This window comes from Diabrotica undecimpunctata, chromosome 3 (assembly GCF_040954645.1).
Source record: "Diabrotica undecimpunctata isolate CICGRU chromosome 3, icDiaUnde3, whole genome shotgun sequence".
NCBI lineage: Eukaryota > Metazoa > Arthropoda > Insecta > Coleoptera > Chrysomelidae > Diabrotica > Diabrotica undecimpunctata.
Window position 1 is genome coordinate 30,969,468 of NC_092805.1, and position 22,053 is coordinate 30,991,520.

Sequence of the window (22,053 nt, forward strand, 5' to 3'; positions counted from 1 at the left end):
CTATCTCAAGCATACTCTCAGGAACCTACTGATTATATGGAAGATGCTTGATTTGGAGAATTCCCAGTTTAATAGGATGAAGGATCTTTCTTACTAAGTCATGCCATTTCTTATATTCAGTTGCAACAAATGCCTGGCAGCCTCCGATACCAGGTTGGATGATTTCTTGGGCTTGATATCCATATCGGCATTTGTCGTTTTGCACCTGAGGGTGTTTGTTAATATATTTTAGGTAATTTTTGATTGCAGTAACCTGATCCCGAATGGCGAGTAAGAAACCTTCTGTTTCAGAGAACATATTTATTGATGTCAACCAATAGTTCGACGCCGTACTGTCGACTAGTCTTGACTGACTTCATTAGGACGTTGCCCATGGAGAGGTTTACTCATCCAGCTGCGGATTTTTTTTCCTTAGAAAGGTGATTTATGCGCCAATTCTAGTTTTCTCAGTTTAGGCAGTGTTGTGTCATCTACTGCACAAATCGCGCGATGTAAAATTTATGTTTCAGCCTGCATCCGAAAATGAGTTCATAAATTTGCAATAGCTCATTTATATCCATAAGTCCTCTTCCTCCTAAATACCGTGGTAATGTTCTTTCAACTGCACTACGAGAATGATGTTTTTGTGCTTTCATGTGGTTCATTCGTACTTTTCACTGAAGATTTTCTATATCCGTTTTAGTCCACTCAAAACAACCAAAGGAATAGTAAAGCGCGGATAGTTAGTTTTAATATTATTATAGTGTTTACTAATCTTACCAACTTAGGTTGAATCTGGTTGAAAAAAAAATCTGTGTCAGGCCACGAAATTTTCACCTTGTTCTCGTAGTACAGTTAATCTAGTAAAGAACGCTCAAACTATTTTGTTTTATGAATACTACAAAATAGTAATTTTGGAAATCTCTTAGGAATATTTAGGATGTATTGAAATTGTTTCTTAAATTTAAATCTCGACTGTTATAAATATCCGTATTAATACATGTTCACATGTTGTAAAAGTACCATCTACTAACATTTTAGAAGTAGACGTTTTGAAATCAGTAGAAAATAGTCAGTAAGTAGAATTCAATGGTGATAGAGTTATCAATTTTTAAGTGCCTAGCTATATAGAGAATCATTCTTAGTTCTTACTAAATATTCAGCTTTACATATTTATGAAAACATTTTCATTCACATCCTATAAATAATATACAATACTTTATACTACATGGAGGAATCTTAAAATGTGTTCCGTTGTTCGATATATTAATATTTATTGGTAATATTTATCATTTTTCACATGCCCCAATATAAAAATATACACATTGAAACAGATGTTTAAATATGTGTATTTGTTCCCTTAATTTATTATTTATTTCAATTGTATCGTTTAATTGAAGTCTCTTGTCTCTTATTATTCTGACTTTTTAAAAATAACCAATATCATTTTGACTAACAACAGCCAAACATCAAAAGTACTGTCCTGAAAGTACCAGGATCACCAATATTTATCCCTAATCATTTTCAACTTTCAATAAAGATGGGGTGTAACACTATAAGAAGAAACAATAATTGTAGGTCTTGTTTACCAATGTATTTATGGTGCGTTATTCAATCCATTTTTCTTTAAAGGCCTCCCTTTGTCACTTTTACTAATCTCTAGTGCCCTTGTTCTGATCAAGTATACCCGTTTGAAGGTATTGCCAGTACACAGTATTTATTATGCGCTAGTCCTTGTTCCTAGAATACTTATATATGTATTATATATACTACTATTACACACTTAACAAATTCTTAATACACACTTTATATTCTTGATATTTAGAACATAATCACATATAATTCATAACCACTAGTAGGCAATTTTCAATAGGCAAAATTCTAATTTCTTGTATTTATTTTTCTGGATCTTTTTTTATATTCCTTTTACCTCAATAAAGGGTCCATAATATACGATGATTTTTCCGGAGAACTTATTGAACTCATTTATTGATTCCTCTGTTTTGTGATAGTAAAAAGTGATTACACTTGATAATTTGAATTAATTTATTTGTTTGTACACACAGAGGGACGACTCCAGCGGACAAACCTTTGTCAAATCTATGTACGTCGATCCTTCACCTACCCACGATGAGTTTCATGGAATGAAAACTAGTTTGTCGGAAAATATCTATCAGAATCTGAGATGTCGTGAGAGCTTGAATTCCAGTGGAACGGTATCTCGTAAGACGAGTACAGCTTCTGAGTACACACCAGAACATACTTATATAGTTAATAGATCACCTGGTCATGTTGATCAAAATACCGTCAACTACCTTGCAGAGACAGCTATTTCCCCTCCTATAGATTTACCAATACAGCGTCCAATCATACCTACAGATCTAGGAAACGACATGCTAATCGGTAGTCCTCCTAGATTGTTAGATTCAGATGGTAGTGATCATACTGACGCTTTTAAGGCTGAGTTAAATGACAGTTTGCTTCAGAAAGACACTAGTAAATTTACTCCGATGCCTGGGCAAAAAGTCAACTTAAAGGTATTCGTCATGTCAGTAGATCAAAATTCAGATGTTAAAAAAGATGATTACGTAGAATCTCCTAAAGAAAGAATCATAGAAGTCAAACTTGAAGACAATAAAAATGAAAAGTGTTCAACTCCCGAAGTCGATGCAAAGAGTGAGAAGCTTATGGATCAGAGCTTAAAGCTTCCACCACAGAGAAAAATTTCTAGATTTTTGGTGAGTCCTGTATTGTCTGGACAATTGAATCTTCCAAAAGATAAAGATTTTGGTACCGAGGTAGCGCCCAAACCCCAGAATGTTCCTGATGTTGTGCCACTAGTAGAAAAGCCAGTAGAGATAATTCATCAATCAACTGAATTAAAGTCTGTTATTCCCAGTAACGTAATCGCTTCCACAGAACCTTTAAGAAAGAACTCTGCTCCTTTAGAAACTACTAGAAATATGCTTGAGTTAGAGAAACCTTCAGAGCCAAAGATCAGCGTATGTTCTTTAAAAGAAGAAAGCAGTGCGGTCAAAGACGATTCAGTTCAAATGTGTGGTCCTGAACACATTAATACATTAGAGCAGTTAAAAATTAGTCTCGATAATCTAAAGCACAGCAGTCATCCTAAGAAGGATTCTGGAGAAGCTGAAACTAAAAAGATATCTTCAAACATCGATGTTAGTGCAAAGGCATCGACTGTAACAGCACAGTCATCTCCGTCTCAGTTTATACCACAGCCAGCTCAGAGTCAACCTTCGCAACAGCCACTACAGCCCCAACAGCAGCCAATGCAATCATCGCAACAGCCGCTACAACCTCCACAGCAGCCACTACAACCTCCACAGCAGCCACTACAACCTCCACAACAACCATTACAACCTCCACAGCCACAGCAACCATTACAACCTCCACAACAGTCTTTACAACCTTCACAACAATCTTTGCAAACTCCCCAACAAAACTTTACTATTTCATCGCCACAGTCTCAGCAGACGTTACCTCCACCTCAACAAATGTCAGTTTCTCAGAATTTACCTCAGCAACCGCCAACTCAGCAAACTTTAATACAACCTCAACAGCCTGTACCACAGCATCAACCAAGTTTAGCTCCTATGCAACAATCTCAACAATTACCGACGAATCAACCGCCCCAACAACAGCCTCTAACGTCTTTACCTCAACAGCAGCAATCTTTACCGCAGTTGCCCCAACAGCAGCAATCTTTACCGCAATTGCCTCAACAGCAATCTTTACCGCAATTGCCACAACAGCAGCAATCCTTACAACAATTGCCACCTCAACACCAACAAGCGACTTTACCTCCGCAGCAGCAACCGTTGCAACAGCAACCTCAACTACAACAGATATCTCAACAACAGCAGTATTCCCAGCACCAACAACTACCGCAGCAACAACTACCGCAGCAACAGCTGCCTCAACAACAGCTATCGCAGCAACAGCTACCGCAGCAACAGCTACCGCAGCAACAGCTACCGCAGCAACAGTTACCGCAGCAACAACTTCCGCAGCAACAGTTATCGCAGCAACAGCTACCGCAGCAAAAGCAACCGCAACAACAACTGCCACAACAACAGCTGCCGCAACAACAGCTGCCGCAACAACAGCTGCCGCAGCAACAGCTGCCGCAGCAACAGATACCACAGCAACAGCTACCGCAGCAACAGCTACCGCCGCAACAGCTGCCGCAGAAACAGCTGTCGCAGCAGCAAATGCTGCCCCCACAACAACAGCAACCTGTACCACAGCCACATTTGACTCAACAACTGTCTCAGCAGCAGATAAATGTTCCACAACAGCAATTATCGGCGCAGTCACAGATATCTCAGCAACAACTACCGCCTCAACATCACCAACAGTTTTCTCAACATTTGCCACAAACGCAGCAACAAATTCCTCATCCTACAAGTCAGCCTCAGTCTGTTCTAGCTCAACAGGCTTCTTCTATATCACAGCAACAAAACTACGTACCTTCCTCGGTACCGCAACAGTACGTGCCTACTGCTACACACCCCATGAATATTTCCCACATTAGTTCTTCCATGCCTCAACAATCATCATCTGCCATGAGTGGGTCGGTACCAAGTCAGCCTATATCGATACCGATGTCTCAACCATTGTCAAGTAGTGTTCCGCATCAACACGAAATTCCATTATCTGTAAGTATTCATCTATTTACTAAATTTTTGCACGAGAGCTTTATTAAAACTTCTATGCTTTTACTGATCGTCATCTAACTAATATTAATATGTTTGTGGGAATTCAATAATTATGAAAAACAGTATTAATGTCGTTTAAGTAAGCTATTTACTTATTTATTTATTTAATTTTTAATGCTAAAATATTGTTTGGTACCTTCGTTTTACATATTTATCATATCATACAGAACATATTTGCCGTTCTAATAAGAATCATCGTTGTTGTCTTTACGTTTTAATAATTTTTGTAACTATCACCACAAGAATGGACTGAAACCCATAAATATTATGTACAATAAAAAATATTTTTTTTAATTTCAATTTATTTTTTAATAAAGTCATATATTAAAAAGTTAAGAAAGTGTCAAATGTGAAATGGTCTACCTTATTCACTTCTTACATGTTACTATGTCTTAAATCTTACATGTTACATTTCGTAAGAAAAAGTATAATTTCAAGATGTTCTAAGAGAACCTGCTTAATATGGTTATGCTAATTGTGATTTGGTGGACTTAAGAGAGTTCAATTCGTTTGATTTGATATTTGACACTGACGACCGGAAGTACCACTACACAAATAAATTTCGTAATTAGATGACAGTTAGTATACAAAGAGTAAATGAGAATTGAATTGAAACAATTAAAATTAAAGAATGGTGATTAAACAGAGTATTTAGTTGATAGAAAAGTTATACACCAACAGATGACATTTATAGGTTAAAAAACATTAAAATTTACAAGGTACTCTTACGACAAAGTTAAAGGAAAAATACAAATATGCAAAGATGATAGTGTTAGCAGTGAATAGGAGGCGGTGCCCCTTATATGCACTCATAGGCAATAGTAGAAACTATTTTGTCTACTGTTTTATGGGATTCAAAGGGAATTCTTTTAAATTGACGACTTATCACACATATATATCACACAAATATTAAACGTTGAAAATACTCATCTTGACAAGATGAATTAGAGAGGAAAGACAATCTTTTCAAAATCAAATATTATTTCAGTCCATTCTCCTTCAGCAGCTTTCGCATCAACTAACCCATCGATTTTAAACTTACAGATACCACAGCCTCATGTACTACCAACTAGCGCAACTACTACCATATCCCACCAGTCAACCATTCACCAGCAACAACCACCCCCTCAAAGTTACACTCATCAACCATCATCAGTTCCTTCTTCCATACCTCAGCATCTCGCTACGTCTCAGCCTATGGTAATAAACATGAATCAACCACCCATCGACATGCAGACGGTGTATCAGCAACCGGTGTATGCCGGTCACGGACACACAATTTCTAGTTCTGTATCTGTGCAGAATTTCTCGTCGGCGGCGGGAGGACAACCTGTTGGCGGTTTCCAGCATTCCATGTCAATTGACGACACTCTGCAAAACTATGCTGCTGCTGTCAAGAAAGTGCCAGAGAATCTCAACCAAATATTGGAGAGGTGAGTAGTACCATTATATCAGGATTATTAAGACTTCATTCATATACTTGTTTCGAGAAATCTTCCAACTTTAATTGTTATTTACTGCCGATTTGGTCAATCCCTCCCTATCATCTATTGTTTTCAAATTTCATGATTCCTCTACCGCTATCTTGCATATTCTCTAGTCCCGATTAAAATAGGGCAAAAATTGTAAGATTAAAATAAATAAATTAGTGATACTACAAAGAAACTATAGTGGTGCATCTGAAAAAAACATTACGTTTTAATAGAAAACAAATTGATATTCACATACGAGGTATGCCCCTAAAGTAGCCGACTTTCATTCATAACTTCCCGCCAAAATGTGCCAGTGCTCTTTGTGAGGTATAAGTGTAATCAATAATTCTCCGCTAACTTGTGTGATACTGTTATTACCATCTGGAAGTATCTAGTTCGTACTACCATGCTTTTTTGCATGAATTTCCATTAAGTTTTGGTTTAACTTGAAAATAGTTGTACGGAAACTATTTTCCAAAAAGGGCTGCGAAGATTGAAAAATTGTTTGGGGATGAATGTATATGAGCAACACACAGATTAAAACATCTTAATTAAAACATGTTAATGGTTAAAAATGAATGCACGTCTCTTGTGATCCGCGTTCTGGCTACACTTCCAGCACAACACCGAAAAAATCGACATGTGAAAATGGGGATTAATGAATATCATCGTTTGACTGTTCGCGAACTAAAAAGTGTTACTTACGAAAACTTGTGCTTCGAGAGTTCTAACCGATAATTCAGGTGTGTCAGGTGTGTGCCAAATTCATTTCTCACGGCAGAGCGAAAAATGTCAATAGTTTGTCTGAACAACTTGGAAATGGTCGTTAATGATAAAAATATTCTTAAAAAGATAATTAACAGTGACGGATCGTAGGGTTTATCGTTGTGATCTAAAAACAAAACAACAGTCTTCATAGTGCAAGCTTCCATATAAACTTCCTATAACATAAGGTGTTATGCACCTCGAATACGCTCCAGGAGACCAGACAAGTAACAAAGAATTTTATATTCAAGTTTTAAAAAGATTGTGTGACGCAATGAGACGCAAAAGGGTCCAAATTTGGGGCAAGCTCAGACAGGATTCCCTGCAAACTCCCTGCGAATATTCTGTGTTTCCAAAACTGAAAATGCCGCTTAGAGGGTAACTTTTCGATGAAATAAGATCTATTAAAACGAATGCGACGCGACGGTGGCACTAGATGTCATTACAAAAACTGAATTTCAGAACTGTTTTAGTGAATTACCGATTGGAAAGTGTTGTTAAGGTACTATTATCGTCTAAAATGCTAAAAAATTATACATTTTCAACAATTTTGTTTGTATCCTATTTATTATTTATGACAATTAAACTTTTTTATATTATTATACAACTTTTGAAGATTACAAAAAAAAATTTTCGTTGTTCCTGTATTTTAAAGATGGCGCCAAAAATTTTTCGTCTAATAATTTCTATTCATTGACGAACAGTTAATCTCTGGAACGGTATATGTGAAATATGAAATTCGAGAAGGGTTTTAAAAAAGAAGTGCCCCTACGTTATAGTCTACCAGAAAAATTGAAAATTCTAAAAAAAAAGCAAATGGCAGACATTTAAATTTTTTTTTTTCAAAAATTGATCTTTTTTGCACTTTTTCCAATCATAAAAATTGTACTATTTCTTTTTTTTTTGTCAGTGTGGTAAAGTATAGAGAAAATCAAAACAAACAAAATTTATTAAGGTTTATTAACATCGACCGCCAGTTTTAAAAACGTAATTTTGAGAAAAATGCGTTTAAAGTTTTTTTTTTTAAATATTTCTTTCAAAATCCATTCTATAGAAATATAACTGTGGAATCTATGAGAAAGCTAACAAGACAAGATGTAAAAGTATAACCGGTATTTTGGAGAAAGTTAAATAAATATAAATCGGTCGACTGACAGTTGAGCGACTGACAGCTTCGCGACTGACAGCTGCGCTGAGATGCGCTGCAGTTAAATGCTTCGACTTTCTATATAATATTTTAGAGAGTTATTTTTGAAGGTGACAGAAATCTAAAAATGTAAAAAAAATTTTTTTTGAAAATTCTAGACGGTAGTAATACCAATTCATATGCGGATTACTTCCAAGGATGCTACGAACTGGCTAACGACGAATAGAAGCATTGCAAATTTGTGAAAGAAGGTCGATACTTTTGGGACAGGCTTCGTAAATGCATTTTTACTTATATGTATTTTTGTTTTTTGCAGCTCCAGTAAAGTTAGTCAATCTCCAGCTTCGCAAGGCGATGCCAAATACGACGCGCATCTGCAGAATTTGCAACAGAAGTTGTGTGCTATTCCTTCGTCTAGAACTTCGCAAAATAATACTGTAAGTATATTGTACTTTAAGAGTACTTCATTGTGGTAATGTTTTTTTTTTCGCTCATTGTTGTTTACTAACTTTACCATGTTAACATCGTTGTTAATTTTAACTTAATATTTGTTATGTTGATTTTGCATTTTGTTGAACGATTTGATTAATGATTTTAATTATTTGCTTTGCGATTTATTTTGTGACAAGTTTGTAAACCCAAATTTTTAATGCATCTTCCGTGTCAAAATTGTTTACACCATTCAACCACATTCATTATCAAACTTTAATGTTCGACGCAAGGGAAGAGGAAGTATGAGAAGACGAATACGAAATAAAAATTTCCGTTCAAGAATACCTCTGCACACAATATGCAGCTTTCATTCGCTTATAATTTTTTAAAGGCTGAATATCAAATATAAAACAAAACACTTAATACTGGCAAGCAGATTATATCCAGAGAAAAAATTATCAAAGGTCACAGAAGTGAATGGAATGTTGGTGATAATCTGTATTTTCTTATAATGCTGTTTTTTTTTTGTGAGACAACACCAAATCTTAATTTGACGACACATTCTTCCTTTATTTGCTACAGAGTATAAGTTTTCGTTTATACAACAGAAAATAATGAGATGCAATGGAACGTGGATAATTTGAAACTGAAGGGACCAAAAAGTTCTATTTAAGCAAATTAAAAAAAGTAATAAACTCGAGATACAAAGTAGAAGACGACATTGTAAATTGTTTCATTTTTGCTCAACAAGCCACCTTAATCCCTGGACATAATCTGAAGCTTGGGTTGATGTTACGACATGCACTTCAGAAAATTCTGATTTCTGTATTTTATCTTTATCTCCTAGTTTGCATTCACTTTTAGTTACATCGATAATGATGTCCGCATTAGTCAGCTAACCGTATACCGCCAAATCTATATCTAAAATCATAAAATGGGTGAACTCGAATATTTGTCCAGTCAGTTTGTACCCAATTGTCCTCTGTAGGTCTAAGTTATTCGGCGTTTTCATTTTCCCCCTCAACATGGCCTAATGCAGCTCTACAAAACAAGTTTGAAATGGCTGATTATATGACTTAGTCCCACATATAATTGCACAACCGAGCAGCTAGAAGAATGTTAATTTGGATACGACCCATTTTTCGAAAATCTCACTTATTATCCAAACTTTCTTCCTTCCTTTATATCTGTAACAAATTCTTCTGCTTTCACACGAGGTAAATCCAGTTATAGAAATTGTTTCCATTTTTGCCTCTCGCTTGCATCTTCAAAAACTACGAAGGTGTATTTCCTAATTCTAAAAATTAGGAAATTTAAAAAAATTAGGAAAGAAAATTCGTGGCAGTTAAGGTGTCTAATTAACTAAAATACATTCGAATTATCGATACCTAATATGAAATTCAACTGAGCACAGGAAAACTTACAATTATCCACGTTCAACAGTAAATCCAAAATATTTTGACAAAAACCGTATAAAACAAAAGATTATAATGTAAATTATACGTATTACCCCCACTTAACAGCTAATAAACATACATGTTTTATTTTTGGGTTGTTTTTATTATTTTTTTTTATCAAAATTTTAAACTTACAAATAAATCGCATAAACAAAAGAAATTGCTATGCATGTTTTTTTCAGGCGCCATCTAGTCCCCAACTGATACTCGCTTCGCCAGAGTTCCCGCAAGAAAATGTGCCTACTAATGCAAACGTTAATATAAGCAAAGTAACTAACTTTTCTTTTAATCATTAACTGTTTTCATCGTTAATATCATGCACAGAAACTGTTCATTTTAAAAATATGACAAATATTTCTACACTACAAATGCAAAAAGCCAAAAATATTGCCACGGTCGGCTCTTTTTGAAAAAGCTTTTGTGTATACACTACATTTATATTTGTTGCTTTAGGTTTTAGCACCTGCTGTCGAGCTTCCTGTTGGAACCAAGCCTTGCTTCAACAAATAATTTAACCCTTTTCCTCGCTGCGCTCCTTATACTTTCCCGCTGGACCATTTTTGATCCTTGCTGAGCTTCATCGCGGTTTTGCTGACTACTTTTCAGTAGTATCTCTTGATCTTTGAAAGTATGGCCTCTAAAAGGGGATAATTCCATATTTTCCGGATGACTGAGGCTGCGTTTTTTTTTTCTTGTTCATTCTTGTCAATTCTTGTCTTAAGAAGCTAGGAAATCCTGGGTATCACCTAATACCCGGAGTTAACCGTCCTTAGCTTTCACTCGGTTGTTCTCACTGCACAGAATTAGCGATTACGACCGAGTATGAAATGCTCCTCCATCAGTTTGACTAGACAAAGCCATCTCTAGTTTTACAAGCCGTGCTATTAGAATTGGCAAAGTTACAATGTCGGCTTAGATAGGGCTATCTGCTATGGACCGATCCGTCGCTGATTTTTCAGAGGCACTGTTATTATCAGCGGCATAATTATCGTTTTTTAAAGTTTCTTTTATAAAAAACGTACCAATTAACTGAGTATTCACTATACCCATCCATACATTTAGTTTTTGTTGTCTTTGAGTATCACTTATCCAGTGTCCAGTTTCCTCCAAGCGCTTTACAATTTTATGTAACGTCGCGTTATGTAGTATGGTTGAACCAGTTGAACTTCACTATAAGATCTTTTTCCCGTAGTCTCTGATCATTATAACAGTAATCTGCTCTATTTAATTAAAAATCACCTTTATTGTAGGGCTTTTAAAAACACATAAAACAACTGTTAGCTTTAGATATTAATACAATTTATTTTACAAAACTTCGATAAATGTCAAGCTATTATTAGTTTTATGAGTTATTGTCAAAATTACAGCATTCTATATTTACTTAGTTCCTTCAAAACTATTTGGCACTGAGAAGTTTTATATATTTAAGGCCTTCGTAACTAGATAAAATACCAAGTGTTACATATGGCTGAACTCGTATTAAAATGAAGATTTACATAATAATACAATATACAGAGTGTTGTATTAAAAAAACAAAGTGAATAATGATATCAGACAAATAGTAAATCCGGCAACATTGCAAGCATCAAATGTGAAATCTACATATTGCAGCATAGATGCATCTCGGTTTTTGTACAATTCGGACTAGACATTTAAGAAATAATTAAGCGTTTCCAGACTTTTGGTCCTCTCTGTATAATCAATAACCTTTCTACCACATAATGGTGGAAGGTTATTGATTTCTTAATATAAATATAATAATCTACTTGTACTGAAAGGTAAAAGACCAAAGGAAAATTCAGATTAAAAAGAATAGAAACTGTATGCAAATACACAAACTGACAAGAAATTTAACTATTTTTTCATTTTCTGTTATTTTTTGTTCATTGATTATTTTAGAAATTGAAGACAACATATATTTGTGTCCATTCTTGTTGTGGATGGTTAGATACACATCACATTTAAATTTCTGACAGTGAACTACTATAAAGAGTTGACTTTAATATTAACGATGAAAACATTTTTTACTTTAATATATAATACAATGTATCCAGAAATAATGCATTAATCGTATTTTAATCAGTGGTTTTTACAAAATAAACAAATTTTTGTATTTCTGAATACAGTGTATAGTTTCTTTTAATCTGGTAATATTTTGCATTAACAATTACTTTCACAACTTTCTATGCAACTGTTATTTATTCTCAGTAACAATAAATGTTGAGTTAATACGTTCATATGAAATTTATTCATATAATTTAAATGTGGACGTTCACATGAAATTTAAATGCTGCCTTCATACTTTCATATAAAATTTAAATAAAAGTTTAAATGTAGCCTAAATACTTTTACATTCATTCGGAATTTTGACTTCAGTTTCATTGGAATCTTTTTTTCACACAGCACACCACTCGCTTCCTTCCGTTTCATCCATTCTCTCTAATTATGATGCATACATTATGCATTTCCATCTATTTTTCCATTACTCTATAATATCATTTCTAGGTACTTAAAATTATTACTTTTTACAATCATTTCACTGTCTAAAGCTATCATTTTAGTTGTATTAACTCCATCTGTAAATAAACATTCCAAATATGCTATTTTGTCGTACTAAGTTTTAAACCTTTTTTCTTAAGAGCTTATCTCCACTGTTCCAAATTTGATTTCAATATCACTTTCAGTATTTCCTAGTAACACCAAATCATCACCACACATTAAGCACCAGGGAATATTTCCCTGTAGTTTCGCTGTTATCTGATCCAACACTAATGAGAATAAATAAGGACTAAGCACCAAGCCGTGGTACCTTTTACATGAAATTTATCAGTCTCTCCTACACCTTTCCTAACACTAGTTGTTCACATGGAATTCCTTTTTTATTGAGCTCCCACCACAGAATCACTCGAGGAACTAATTATATGCTTTCTGAAGATTAATAAATACATGGGTATTTGTTTCTTTATTCCTGTACTTTTATTTTAATTTGAGTTTATTAGATATTTCGGTTTCTTCACGTATCCGTCTATCAAATACCCTCTCTTTTTAAGCTTATCTACTAACTCCATACTCTGACCTGTAAGACTTTTAAGATTCCAATACCCTATCCTAATTTTTCTAACCTGTAATGGTGTTTGTTTCGTGACCTGAATATATTGTCGGACCTTTGATGCCTGAATGCCTTTTCTATCAAATTATGTCCTGTACGATTTAGCCAAAACACCTCCAATGCAACCAAAGTGCAGTATTAATCCACAGCCGCTTACATTTTTCTGTACATGCCAAAATCCCTACTGTGGTACTGTCCTATAAGCCAATGTATTGTTGCACGTATCTTGCCACTAGGAGGCACGTAATTTATTGGATGCCATACTCTAGGATATAACATAAATTCATTACTATAGGTTATAACTTTTATAATACGTTGATAATCCTGTAATATGAGCCAAACATTTATTTTTTAGCGATAGTTGTCTTTCCTCATGATTTGTTCATATCTGAGAACATGTGTTTAATATCATGTGTCTTATGAACGCTAAAAATAAAAAAATTGTTAACATTGTAGACTTAATATATCGAATATTACCAGATTAATAGTAAAAATCAAAGAATCCCCGCACCTAGCGAAAAACTCACCCTCTTCTAGCTACAAATAGAATCAACCAGCATCCCTAGTAGTGGAACGACCACATCGGACGTACTATCTCCAGTTGTAGAGCCAGAAAACACGCCAGTACTAAATGCCATCGTCGAAGACCCGCTTGTAGAACTGAATAATAAACTAAAACAGATTAACGCTAGATCTGAGTCAGTAGTAGAGAAAAAGGACTACCCGCCTAACGTTCCTGATCTGGCTGCTAATGAGGTAAAGGGTGACATTAACATCGGGCACGAAGTCGGTGAAAATAACGCTAACGTTTATGGTGGTAACCAGGTTAGGGCTTTACCTTTGTTTGAATATTTTGTAGTTTCTAGTTATATTAGAGCATTTTTATTGAAAGAGATATATATATATATATATATGAAAACTTTAATGCAATCCAAATTAATGTTCTGAAAGTTATGTTCCCCAAGTCAGATATAAAGTCCAAACCCATCCCATAAGGTCTGTTGTTGCTGTTGGAATTTTGATCATTTTTATTGTTATACCTTTGATAAACTTGTGTAAGTATTCCAAACGCGCCAGACATTTTAGAGTATCCAGAGCCCGGAAGAGATTGTAGAGAACATACTCCAAACGTGAAAACAGACTACGATGATATCAGTGAGAGAAATAACAAAACGAATGTATCAGATTCTTGAAGAGCCAGGAAGAGTTTTTTCTCGTTCAATTTCGTATTTTCTATTATATTATACTATTGAGCGTATAATAGGTACTAATAAATGGTAAATTCTCCATAATTTAATTGAACGTCCTGTAATGTTGAGGCAATCAAATATAAAATCTCACCTATTTCAACCAGTTAACCATCTTACTCAGTAGGTGGTAGCAGAAGAAGCTAGTTAGAAGGTAGCTTAGTAGAAAATCAGAATGATTTGCTGCCAAACATTAGGTTGTTTATGATGCAATTTAATAACCGAGATATTTAAATAAAGGGAAATTTAAAATGTATGATTAGATCTCGGATAAATAATTGCAGGTTTTGGAGTTCGAACTTGTATTTATTGAGCCCTAAACCGAAGGAGAGATATGATTTGTATTATTATGTCTTGGACAAAATTATCGACCGTTAATCCCAAAATTAGTTCTGGGCCGTGGAGTTGCAATGAGTAAATGAGACTTTGGAGGTGTATTAGCATTATACCTTGTATGAAATTAGAGACTTAACCTCAAAGTTATTGCTAGGTTGTCTAGTTGCTATGCTTACATGGGAGCTCTGAGGTATATTAACGTTATATTATCGATAACATTGGAGACCTTAACTGCAGAACTAGTTCTGTTAAGGAGTTGGAAGTATGTACATGGGAGGTTTAAGGTGTATTAACATTATATCCTGGATTCCACAGCTACTTCCAGGTTCTGTATTTGCAATGCATGGACGGGATGATATAGGTGTATTAGAATTACATCCTGAATATTATTTAGGACCGCAAACCCCAGAACTTGGTCTAGGTTGTGCAAATGAATTGGTTGATGTATGAGTAGTTTAAATGTCAGATACGACCTTTTGGGGATGGGATCTTTACATCGGACGCGAGGAATAGAATATGGACAATTGTTCTCCAAATAACTACACCAACCAAGACAGACACCACATATTATAACATATAGTGCTAAAATTTCAAAATTGGCTCCTTTTAATAAGAAAAAATTAATGAATATTTGTTTTATACCGATCATTTTAATTTATTCTCCCTTTCACGTGCGTAAGATATTCCTCCACTTTATTAATCCACCTCGTTCTGAGTCTATCTCTTCTTCTTGGGCCGATTAGTTGCCTGGTCATAACTAGTTTAGGCATTCTGCTCGCTGCCATTCTTTCTACATATCCTAAACATCTGATCCTTTGCGACTTGACGAATCTGGTAATGATAGATTCTTTGTACGAAACAATTAATTCGTTGTTGGTCCTCCTCTCCCACCCGTCTTCTGTCTTTCTTCCTCCAAACACGAATGTGAGTGAAGCAATATAGTCGTATACATTGATAAATTAGAAGAATGTTTCTACAATGTAGTACCATGTTTTTAAACAATATTGAATGACACCATGCTTAGTTTGTTTATTGCTAACTTTCTTGCTTGAATTATTATTACTATTATTAATTACTGAAATGTTTTAACAATTTAACAATATTTAGAACATTTTTAATTTTGTTGGTAAATACTTCTGCGTCAATCACATGCTGAAAAAATTTATCACCCATCATATAGTCATATATCAGTGCAGAAGTCATATGTTTATATCATTATCATCATGCTACAACCCTGGGTGGGTCTTGGCTTACTGTACAACTTTTTTCCAAAACGCTCAGTCTTCCATCAATTTGTTGTCCTGTGGAATATGAGATCCGATATATATGTTCATATCATATACCAGTGGAGTAAGGGGCATTTTATGCTTTTTCAAAAGCTTTTTGATAGCGAGGCTGCTAATATCACGCACCGCCTGCGCCTGTTGAATTTTTTACCACACACATAATTTTACCTTCAAATCTAAAGTTACCAATTAGTGGGTTGACTATATTTATTATTTTATGTTTCCCCAACGAACAATCGTCTTTATCCTTAGCAAACTCTATCTTCTAGCTTGTCGAATGCTTGCCATTCTATCTTCTGTGTTATCCAGAGTATAAACGGTGTTGAAGACAACACACAGCCTTGCCTCACTCCTTTTTTAATAATTATTTGTTGTATTAGTTGGCCCTCATGTTCCACTCTTGCTGTGTAGCATCTTTAAGTATTTATCTGTTTATCGCTATTTTACTTCAGCCCCCATTGCATTTCGGTTAATTGTATCTAAGGTTCTTTTATACGGAAGTCTGTAAAATTCAAATATAAATATTTTTCCATGCCAACATAGTATAGCTACTTCACTCCAATCTGTCGGTATCTTTTCTTCTTTCCATATTTTTTTATTGCATTTTTTATTTCTTTGTATAATTTCTTTGCCCTCTCCTTTTATTTTCAACTTTTGTTTATTCTAGCGTCTCTTAAAACTTTATATTGCGTCCAGTGCATTAGTGTCCTGTGAACTTCTGATTTTCCTGTTATTTGTTCCGTGACAAGAACTCTTGTTGATAAGAGTTAATATGCAATAGAAGTGAATCGTATTTCTATTTTTGTGCAGTAAGTTAACAAAATGTTAGCGATGATCATTGTGTTACTTTTCAAGTATCATCACTGGTGTATCTGAATTATAAAAGTTATTTGGTTACCTTCCCCTTAAGGTTAAACTTAAGATGTATATATAGAAAAATATAGTAAAACGTCTTCAATTAGTCAATGTGTCATTATTAATATTACTTACAACTCTACTATTATTATTATACTCTTATTATTATTAACTCTACTAATATTATTATACTGCTTCTACAATTTAGTATCGAGTATAATTTTTTCATTAGTTGAACAATATTAACTTTTCTCTCTAAAAATCCGTTCAAAAAAAAATTAGTTTAAGGTATATGTACATTTTTTTGACTTAATTAACATATATCGAGAACTTTTTAGCACCCACCCGCTGAACAGTTACCACCTCAGAAAGAACGTCGGATTTCGAGGTTCCAAGTGAGCGTCGTTACTGAACCGGAGAAAAGTCAAAACGCAGAAGATGCCCAGCAGCACGATAGGAAAGATAGCGCCGTTTCTATAGACTCCGAAGCTAAAAAAGAAGCTGATTTCGCTACTGTTATTAATACCACTTTCGATTCTTTGAAAACCACTTTAGTTAGATCGTTGCCTACAGGAGGAAGTAAGTAATAATTTTTTACTAAAACTACTCTCTTTAAATATTTCGACACGTAGAATTAAAAATAATAGTAATATAACTGTTTTATTGCTTTCAAAATATCGTTCTAACCAATTTTGGGAACATCTCCTAACTTATAGTTTGTATATACAAGATGATAAAGTTAGCTCAGAAAAAACAAAGTTAATAAAATTAATGACTTGAGTTAGCGTGAATAGCGAAGGGAAATGCAACCTTTCAAGTTCGGAAAATGCAAGTTGTTTTCCTTGTGTTCAATCACAAATTAGTCCATTAGACCGTGTATAATTGTGAAACAAATCGATTAGTAGCTTAATTACAGTTTGTTCAACTTCCTGCAAACTATTGCCTAATATTATTAAGGAAATGTCTGCAATCATTTCCTCGGTTCAAATTATATTTGATAGCTTTCAAAAGTCAAACATTTTTGTTCTATGCCTAGGGCAATACACTTATTTGATGAATCGTAGCATTTTAGTGAGATTATAAATATAGCTTCGAGACTAGTTTGGGACGCAGTCTATTATAAATTTTAACCTCAACAACAACTAGAGTGTAATCATTCAGTAGCTGTCAATAAAACTATATTTTACTCCACAACTTCAAAATTTTATTTTATCATCGTCGATTGGGAAGAATCGGACAAAGGGAATTTGGAAACAATACGAACTTATAATTGCATTCGAATTTGTCCACCTTGTTTCGTCAATAACTTTTGGAAAACCAAAAAATTTAGGAACTATTCTATCAATGTTTCTCGCATCCCCCTTGAAAGGAATATTGTTCTAAAACCTTAGGTGGAAAACGGTCTAGAAACCGAAAGTTTGAATAGAGGTTAAACTTTCGATTTGACTCAGGAGAGTCAAATCATTTTATTCTCACAAGTTGGGACGACATAGTGCGCCCATACCATCTCAAGTCTATAATCACCCATAGTTCGCTTGCTGGATTATCGCATAGGTTAGCATCGCTTCATCAACACTTTGCCCCTGTGCCAGTAGTCGCAGTAAATCTAACCGTATGATAAACCATTTGTGATGCGACTCTGGTGATTTGCCGATTGAGGTTGGTATAGGTTTTCATGTGTATATGTGTATTTTGTGTTGTGAATATGTGTGTTATGTTCTGTAACGATAAGACTACCAAAGAGAATTGAAGTACTATTGTGAAAATAATACCTCAATCAACCATGGGAGCTTATCGTCTATACCTTGCCTAGCTCAGTATCTCAAGGGTGAGTTCGTCTTGTCTTAAACTAGGGATTGAACCTGAGTTCTCAGTTGATAGCAAATAAGACAAATTTTAACCAAACATATTTATTTAAATGAATAAAAAAACAATAATTAACCCTGCCAAAGCTTAACAGTTAATAAGTGTTACTTATTGCTTCGATGGGCTGCTTGTGTGTTCTAGCTGTTGGGTCCTCTAATTAGAAGTTGTGGCTTCTGGAGAGAGAGCTGCAGTCACACGTGGCTGTATGTCCTAATTAGTAAAATTGAATGTGACCAATCAATTCAATCTGGTCAATTCAGTTGTTGATAAACCAATATTTCCAATAAATTCAATGAATCCAATAAAAATAAACTGTCCAGTAAACCAATAAGGTTTTGATATGTCCAATAAACTAAAAGACAAGGAACAACTGCATTAGAAACACATCAAAAAGAAAGGTTTAACTTCCTTGCCATCTTACAAAATTACACTTAAACAAATAGCGTATGGCAAGGATAAAATGAAATATGAATGTTACTACTTAGTTAAATTCTGTTAAAGAGTCCTAATGCATATATCAGAAAAAAATGTGCTTTCGAAAGAAAGTAAGGTTACAAATATTGGAAATGTGGTCAGAATTATAGAATAAATATCATATGAAAGTACTTACCCCAAGAGAATTTGTAGACCATAAAAATGAGTCTTATAATAATTTTTGCCTTCTTTTATAAATTTCAAAAAGAGGCAAAAAATAATCCCACTACAGAAAAGTTGTTTTGACAGAAAGTGGGAGACTGAATGAAGTTAGCACAGATGTCATAGGATGTTGCTATAGATATCATGAAACTAGCTTGTCAGTCAACACGGAACAGAATAGTCTGCCGAACAAAAGTGAGAGGGCGAATATTTATTCTATGGGAGAGAAAAAAATAAAGACAGAGGAAGAAGAGAAAAAACATGGGGCGCCAACTATTTTTATAAATAAAAAATAGTAAAAATTAAACTGAAGATAAAGAAATTAATAAAGAAATTAAAATGAAATAATTATTAAAATATAAATTAATAGAGATGTGACGTTTATAACGTTACAGTTCATTCAACAAATCTACAATTAATGAGATAGCTATGTCATTTACTCAGTTGATCCGGATGCTTATTTGATTGTACCTTATGCACAACTTTCATATTGTCCTGCAGTCCTGCAAGAAAAAGAAAAAATCCGTGGATTTCTACTACTTGTTCGAAACCAAAATTCAGATTCTCACCCAAATCTGTGCTTTCTACGATTTTCAATGCAAACAGACGTGATGAATCTAAAATTGTACTCACGTCATATCGATCCATCTAAGTAAGAACCTTTCATGAACTGGCTTCTAGTACTCAAAATACGACTAAATAAAGATATAAAAAAGACAGTTAAGATTTGATTTCACGTATAGTACTTCTACAATTCGTTTATACGTATTACGACCTTTTTAGGACTCATCAGAGCGCATCAGTAGGAAGCCCTAAACGTGAAGTCAAACCTTTTCCGTCAAAGGAAGTAAGTAATATTGAAATAACTTCCTAAAGACGCATACAGCGACATCTATGCGCATAGAGCGACGCATACAATGACCAAAAGTCATTAACGAAACAAGGAAAACAACTACAAGGTTGCATTTCTCTTCACTATTCACGTTCACTCATGTCATTAATCGTATTAACTTTGTTTTTCTGAGCATCTTGAAAAAGGGTTGAAGCATCCTTGTCTTGTATATACCAACTATAAGTTAAATAAGATGTGTGGATTTAACATTTCATGTATGGATATTCGGTGTTTTCGTTCCCTTTGGTGTTTTGGTGATTTCACTAAATGTTTTATTGTCATTAGTCATAGCCAGGATAATTGACAAGAGATATCCGTAGGGATCTTTAATGTAGTGGTTTCTGCTTGCCTTCTACATCTTAATGCCGTCGACTGGGTCCTTGGATCAACCGCCTTCGGGGCCAATTTCATAACACCAGGACAAAAATGTGCCCCTACTTTTATTACCTCTTCCACCCAAGCTGTTCACCAATAACAGGGAATTGCTTATACCGGCAATTATTCGGTTCCCTTACCATCCCAGGAAGGGTATACTACCCTGGAGACTATTTTCTGTACCTTTATCGCCGTTGTGGATATATCCGATATAACCCTGGATATGGGACACTCGGACAGAGAGACGAAAGATGGAACAAAATAGGTATACATTGGAGAATATTAATTTGCAAACGACAAAGAGGAAGACTACAACTTACATATCTATAGATAGATCAAATTATTGCGTATTATTTTTACTGGCTGGCAAAAACAAAACCAATATACTAATTAATTTGGTAACTCGGCTTAAACGACAGTTGTCGTCCATTACGTTGTTGCAGAGCGCGGTTTTTTATATTTTTGAAACATATTATATCTTTATTTTCGGTGTATATAATATTATTCGCACTACGGAAAGGTCGGCTCATATTTTATCCCCGGTATACTTTCAATACTTCGTATTAAAATATTAATATATTTGTTCCATTACAGCTGAAGAAGTAAATTCTGAGGAAGAAGAACAGGTTTCCAATATCAAAGTAAGTGTGACCTTTATATTACTTCTATTAACTTTTTTTATTAACTAATCCATTGTGTGTCCCTAGTTTATGTTGTCAATGATTTTTGTGACTTACAACTTCCTTATCCCTAAGGTTCGCTAGGTTAGGCTCTCTTATATCAATGTCACAGTAGACAAAAAAAGTAAAAGAGATGGAGATGATACGATATTATAAAATGAATAAAAAGTTTCGTATATCCTTACTTCCCACGTTGTTTTAAAAATCCGGGTATAAAAAGGTAAATATTAAAACAATTACAGATTGGATAAAGAAATTTATCCAATTGGGTTCGTTTCAGTTTGGGCTCCTTAATAACCTTTAAACCAGAGAAGCACTATTTAGTATTCAGGTTATGGTACAGAGATGCAGAGATGTCGGCCATCCAGTTTATATGTGTTTTATTTACTTTAAGAAGGCCTTTGATCAAGTAAAACATACTGAAATGATAGCCATTTTTCAGCAGGTAGGTATTGATGATAAAGACCTACGTATCAATAAAAATAGCATCTATTCGGAGTTCGTTTTCAATAAAGCATTGGATAGTGTTTATTGTGGTATCAAAATGAATGGCATCAATATTTATAATTTGATGTACGTGAACGACACGGTGTTAATTGCAGATAGTTATGAAGAACTTCAACATCTGATTAATAGGATTACCACAAAGTGTGATGAATATGGACTAAAGCTAAACAACTAAACAACACAAAGACAAAGGTGATGGTTGCCAGTAAAACGCCAATACAACCAGAATTGGTAACGATTGGCGATGTGTGTTCGATTCTCACTACAAAT

At 34.4% G+C, this 22,053-nt stretch overlaps 1 protein-coding gene across 20 annotated transcripts in view; it reads left to right on the top strand.

Annotated features, from left to right (window-relative positions):
* Nucleotides 1-22,053, top strand: part of LOC140436621 (uncharacterized) — a 290,450-nt gene that overhangs the window by 237,596 nt on the left and 30,801 nt on the right. For 15 of the 20 annotated variants that reach the window (XM_072525593.1, XM_072525594.1, XM_072525595.1 and 12 more), the window contains 7 exons: nt 2,046-4,661; nt 5,766-6,154; nt 8,422-8,542; nt 10,177-10,263; nt 13,641-13,928; nt 17,166-17,406; nt 21,191-21,237. In XM_072525593.1, the coding sequence (XP_072381694.1) occupies nt 2,046-4,661; nt 5,766-6,154; nt 8,422-8,542; nt 10,177-10,263; nt 13,641-13,928; nt 17,166-17,406; nt 21,191-21,237 (3,789 nt within the window). The remainder of the gene's footprint in view (nt 1-2,045; nt 4,662-5,765; nt 6,155-8,421; nt 8,543-10,176; nt 10,264-13,640; nt 13,929-17,165; nt 17,407-21,190; nt 21,238-22,053) is intronic. The other 5 variants (XM_072525591.1, XM_072525596.1, XM_072525597.1 and 2 more) reach the window with 5 other exon arrangements.